This window comes from Oncorhynchus keta, chromosome 34, assembly GCF_023373465.1.
Source record: "Oncorhynchus keta strain PuntledgeMale-10-30-2019 chromosome 34, Oket_V2, whole genome shotgun sequence".
In the NCBI taxonomy this organism is placed as follows: Eukaryota; Metazoa; Chordata; class Actinopteri; order Salmoniformes; family Salmonidae; genus Oncorhynchus; species Oncorhynchus keta.
Genome location: NC_068454.1, coordinates 47,802,730 through 47,808,729, shown reverse-complemented (window position 1 = coordinate 47,808,729; position 6,000 = coordinate 47,802,730). Strand labels below are relative to the sequence as shown.

At 42.4% G+C, this 6,000-nt stretch overlaps 1 protein-coding gene across 4 annotated transcripts in view; it reads right to left on the bottom strand.

Moving 5' to 3' along the window:
* LOC118367213 (glypican-4-like) overlaps nucleotides 1-6,000 on the bottom strand; it is a 91,192-nt gene that overhangs the window by 888 nt on the left and 84,304 nt on the right. For 3 of the 4 annotated variants that reach the window (XM_035750385.2, XM_035750384.2, XM_035750382.2), the window contains 4 exons: nucleotides 5,731-5,877; nucleotides 5,468-5,592; nucleotides 5,035-5,216; nucleotides 1-4,193 (listed from right to left, as the gene is read on the bottom strand). The exon at nucleotides 1-4,193 is cut by the window's left edge and continues 888 nt beyond it. In XM_035750385.2, coding sequence (XP_035606278.1) covers nucleotides 3,973-4,193; nucleotides 5,035-5,216; nucleotides 5,468-5,592; nucleotides 5,731-5,877 — 675 coding nt within the window. In that variant the 3' untranslated portion in view covers nucleotides 1-3,972. The remainder of the gene's footprint in view (nucleotides 4,194-5,034; nucleotides 5,217-5,467; nucleotides 5,593-5,730; nucleotides 5,878-6,000) is intronic. The other variant, XM_035750383.2, reaches the window with a different exon arrangement.

Here is a 6,000-nt window from a genome sequence, read left to right as displayed (position 1 = left end):
ATGGGAAGATGGATGGAGCCAAATACAGGACCATTCTGGAAGAAAACCTGATGGAGTCTGCAAAAGACCTGAGACTGGGACGGAGATTTGTCTTCCAACAAGACAATGATCCAAAACATAAAGCAAAATCTACAATGGAATGGTTCAAAAATAAACATATCCAGGTGTTAGAATGGCCAAGTCAAAGTCCAGACGTGAATCCAATCGAGAATCTGTAGAAAGAACTGAAAACTGCTGTTCACAAATGCTCTCCATCCAACCTCACTGAGCTCGAGCTGTTTTGCAAGGAGGAATGGGAAAAAATGTCAGTCTCTCGATGTGCAAAACTGATAGAGACATACCCCAAGCGACTTACAGCTGTAATCGCAGCAAAAGGTGGCGCTACAAAGTATTAACTTAAGGGGGCTGAATAATTTTGCACGCCCAATTTTCAGTTTTGGATTTGTTAAAAAAGTTTGAAATATCCAATGAATGTCGTTCCACTTCATGATTGTGTCCCACTTGTTGTTGATTCTTCACAAAAAAATACAGTTTTATATCTTTATGTTTGAAGCCTGAAATGTGGCAAAAGGTTGCAAAGTTCAAGGGGGCCGAATACTTTCGCAAGGCACTGTATACACACACATCCCACATATACATATACATATACATATATATATATATATATATATATACATATACACAGAATATAGCCCTATTTGGTAAAAGACCAAGTCCATATTATGGCAAGAACAGCTCAAATAAGCAAAGAGAAATGACAATCCATCATTACTATAAGACATCAAGGTCAGTCAATCCAGAAAATTGCAATAACTTAATTTCTTCAAGTTCAGTCGCAAAAACCATCAAGCGCTAAGATGTAACTGGCTCTCATGAGGACCGCCACAGGAAAGGAAGACCAAGTTACCTCTGCTGCAGAGGATAAGTTCATTAGAGTTACCAAGCCTCTCTTCTGTATACCAGCCCTACCTTGTCACAAAACTGATTGGCTCAAACGCATTAAGGAAAGAAATTCCACAAATTAACATGGCACACCTGTTAATTGAAATGCATTGCAGGTGTCTACCTCATAGAGCTGGTTGAGATAATGCCAAGTGTGTGCAAAGCTTTCATCAAGATGAAGGGTGGCAACTTTAAAGAATCTCAAATAGAATTTGTTTAACACTTTTTTGGTTACTACATGATTCCATATGTGTTGTTACATTATTTTGATGTCTTCACTATTATTATAAAATGTAGAAAATAGCACAAATAAAGAATAAACTTTGAATGAGTGTGTCCAAACTGTCTGTGTCTGTCTTAGCCAAATACAGTTACTATTTTTTTCACAATTCCTGCCATTTAACCCTAGTAAATTTCCCTGTTTTAGGTCAGTTAGGATCACCACTTTATTTTAAGAATGTGAAATGCCAGAATAATAGTAGCGAGAATTATTTATTTCAGCTTTTATTTCTTTCATCACATTCCCAGTGGGTCAGAAGTTTACATACAGTCAATTAGTATTGGCTTGCATTGCTTTTAAATTGTTTAACTTGTGTCAAATGTTTCTGGTAGCCTTCCATAAGCTTCCCACAATAAGTTGGGTGAATTTTGGCCCAATCCTCCTGACAGAGCTGGTGTAACTGAGTCAGGTTTGTAGGCCTCCTTGCTCGCACACGCTTTTCAGGACTGCCCACAAATGTTCTATAGGATTTAGGTCAAGGCTTTGTGATGGCCACTCCAATACCTGGACTTTGTTGTCCTTAGGCCATTTTTCCACAACTTTGGAAGTGTGCTTGGGGTCATTGTCCATTTTGAAGACCCATTTGCGACCAAGCTTTAACTTCCTGACTGATGTCTTGAGATGTTGATTCAATATATCCACGTAATTATCCTTCCTCGTGATGCCATATATTTTTGTGAAGTGCACCAGTCCCTCCTGCAAAACACCCCCACAACATGACGCTGTCACGCCCGAGCTTCACTGTTGGGATGGTGTTCTTCGGCTTGCAAGCCTCCCCCTTTTCCTCTAAAACATAACGATGGTGATTATGGCAAACAGTTCTATTTTTGTTTCATCAGACCAGAGGACATTTCTCCCAAAAATGTGATCTTTGTCCCCATGTGCAGTTGCAAACCGTAGTCTACCTTTTTTATGGCGGTTTTGGAGCAGTGGCTTCTTCCTTGTTGAGCGACCTTTCAGGTTATGTTGATATAGGACTCGTTTTACTGTGGATATAGATACTTTTGTACCCGTTACCGCCAGCATCTTCACAAGGTAATTTGCTGTTGTTCTGGGATTGATTTGCACTTTTCGCACCAAAGTACGTTCATCTCTTGGAGACAGAACGCGTCTCCTTCCTGAGTGGTATCACGGCTGCGTGGTCCCATGGTGTTTATACTTGCGTACTATTGTTTGTACAGCTGAACTTGGTGAATTCAGGCATTGAGAAATTTCTCCCAAGGATGAACCAGACTTGTGGAGGAGGTCTCCACTTTTTCTTCTGAGGTCTTAGCTGATTTCTTTTGATTTTCCCATGATGTCAAGCAAAGAGACACTTAGTTTGAAGCTTGGACTTGAAATACATGCACATCTCCAATTGACTCAAATTATGTCAATTAGTCCCTCAGAAGCTTCTAAGCCATGACATCATCTGGAATTTTCCAAATTGTTTAAAGGCCCAGTCAACTTAGTGTAGGTAAACCTCTGACTCACTGGAATTGTGATACAGTGAATTGTAAGTTAAATAATCTGTCAGTAAACAATTGTTCGAAAAATGACTTGTGTCATGCACAAAGTAGATGTCCTAACCGACTTGCCAAAACTATAGTTCATTAACAAGAAATTTGTGGAGTGGTTGAAAACTAGTTTTAATGACTCCAACCTATGTGTATGTAAACTTCCGACTCCAACTGTAATTATGAGATGAGTATTGTTTTTATATATATATATTTATATATACACATACACACAGTATATACCGAAAAATTCCTCAACATAAAACCCTGTGTTACAATTTCATCATACTCAGTCTCCACATTTCTCTCATCTCTGACTCAATTCACAAAGTCACTCAACTGTGTCTTGGTTTCTCTTTTCTGCTACATCTCAAACATTTTGGACATACAAGCTACTCCCTGTCAAGATCATGCTATTTTATCATATGTAAGACAAATTGTGCAGAGTCTGAGTCTGCTCTGAACTGAATAGACTCTCTGCCCCAGGACACAGAGGACTGCTCTTTGTAAACTCTGCCTTCTATAGAGGAATGACAGGGAGGGGGGTCCCTTCTCTCAAGTCACCAACTTTCTCTTCTAGCCTACATCAGGACCTCCCCATACATCCAACTCCATCAGACATGTTCCATTTCAACACTGCTAGTGTATAATGATGATTCAGAGAACACAGATGTGGTATGATCTCAGTGGACCAGTTTGGTATTTGAGGGTCGTTTGGGAAGTGCTACTCCTTCCACATTATGGATGCACACCTGGGCACACAGAAGCCCCTAGAACCCCTCGCCAGCGAGTTCAATCTCCTATCGAACCATCTAAACATCAGCCCTGTAACTTCTAAGTATTTTCCCACAGAGCTACTGTACTCTTAGCTTTGAGAGCCAGTCTAGAGCTTCAACATGTAACCAAGATGTTCTCTTTTCTGGCATAGCCACATTCATCCCTGGCCAGCCCATGAATGAAATGGAAGAACTCAAAACACTGTTGGTAATGTGGCGGGAGGGATTCTAGCTCGAAGGTGCCGCAAGCGGCGAATCAGTTAAATCAGGACAAAAGGCAAAGAAACAAACAAGAAAAGTGGAAGGAAATCGCTGTACAGTATTGACCATTTTTATAAAAACAAACGAAAAATTAAAATAACTCAATAGTCCCCCCCCCCACATGATGGCGGGCAGACAGGTCCTGAAGGCAGTCTTCTTAAAAGTCTGACAGTTTTTCCCTTCTCTCCATCTTACTTTCTCACTCTCTCTCCCTTTATCACCAATGGGGGGCGAGCAGGGCCAGGGTGAGCCCACAGAGTGCGAGTGCTATGCTCCCGTGTGCCATACGGTCTCCACCGGTCATTTCCTGGTGCACCACCTTGACCACGCGGGGGTTGATGGGGGTGGGTGGGATGGAGAAGTAGATGTCCCGGTCTGCCTCACAGGATGGAGAGTCACAGCCGCTACCACTCTCCTGTCCTCCGCTACCATCCTCATCTGAAAGAAAGAAAAGAGAGAGAGAGAAGAGTGAGAAGTGAGAAGATTTCAGGAGGCAAGAAATGAGAGTAGGTAGGCCAACACAGGAAAAGACAGCATTCAGGTGATGAAAATAGAACTCATCAAGTCTTTTGTGACATTTTTATGGCAACACCAAAGGTTGTGGTCCTCTCTAGCTCAATTGATAGAGCATGGCGCTTGCATTGGTAGGATAATGGGTTAGATTCCCGGGACCACCCATATGTAAAAAATGTATGCATGCATGACTAAGTCGCTTTGGATAAAAGTGTCTGCTAAATGGTATATAAGGTAATTGTCAATAGTCTTCAAACAGACAACATAAGCAGAATATCTAGGCCAACTAATCTTTAAAGACAGGTGGGATGTTTACCAACAATCAAAGGATTATTGACAATTTGTAAGCTATATTTCTTACGCAAATGTTTATTGAAAACAAATACATTTGCCCAATAAGCACTTGTCTCTCAAATACATTGTTACAGTTGTTAGTTAGCTAATTCAACCATATTAGCATAGGATGTGACGTCTAATGTCAAAACAAGATAAACAAGATACAACAAGCCATCTACGATTTACCACACATCAGCTTCTTGTCATTGTTGCTAGCTATCTGACTGTTCAGAAAACAACTACACACGCACAGCCTTTTACCTCAGAGTTACTCCACATTATTGTAATGATGTCAACACACCTGGCTATTGAAATGGAGAAGATTTCCTAAAGTTTAGCTCCCTGTAGAGGGTGCCAATCAGGTGTCCAACCCGGATGCTCTGCATGGGGCAATGGGCCTCAGTAAGTAAGATAATCTGTTAGTTTTTACCATTCTCACCTTGGTCGATGGAGATATCATTGCCGCTGTGGGCGGCCTTCAGCCAGCTGGTCATTTCCTTCAACACTGCGATCTGACTGCGAATCACCACATCTGGCTTTGTAATGTCCACTTCCACATCCGGGTTGGACACCTGATTGGCCAATCCATTGCCCATGACAACAGACTCGTACCTATGGCAGAAGGTCAAGAATGAATGTGGAGATCCTACCAAGCACACTGTTAGTTCACTATCTGCAGCAACATTACTTTATGCCTTCAGAATGGCGGCTCCATCCCAAATGGCACCCTATTCCCTAAATAGTGTACTATGTTTGAAAATTAGTGCACTAAACGGGGAATAGGGTCTAATTTGGGACACAACCACTGTTGGTTGGTGACTGTGTCAAGGGAGTGACCTAGGAAAACAACCTGCCAAACTAACCTGCTCTTTGCTGTTCCGTTCCAACAGTCATCCCTCGACGTAATCCTCTCCCCAGCACACACGGTTTCTGGCAGCGTGGACCAGAACTTCTTAGCATGCTTCAGCCTTTTCTTCACGTCTGTCGTCTGGGCAGAAGGAGAGAGGCAGGCAAACAGAGATGGATCTTTCATTTACACCAAGTCCCATTTGAAAGACTTTGGATTCTCACGTGAAAACTTGAATTTATGCTGACGGTTGGGCCAGATAACTGACAATGCCTTTACCAGTCTGTCCAGGCTGGTGCCAGCAGCAGTAGTGGGCCGTGCGTCAGGGCTGTAGGGTCGAAAGCGACCGGTGAATCCCGTCTCCTTGACTGAGCGATGCGACCGGAAGCCATTACCTGGTTTAGGCTGACCACACCCCTGGAACACCTGGAGGGGTGGAGAGGCAAGTGAGTGGAATGTACAGACAGACAGATAGACACAGGCTACCAGGCAGGCACACAGCCAGAAAGGTTGGCGAATAAAGAAAACACACACACACACAGTCAAAGA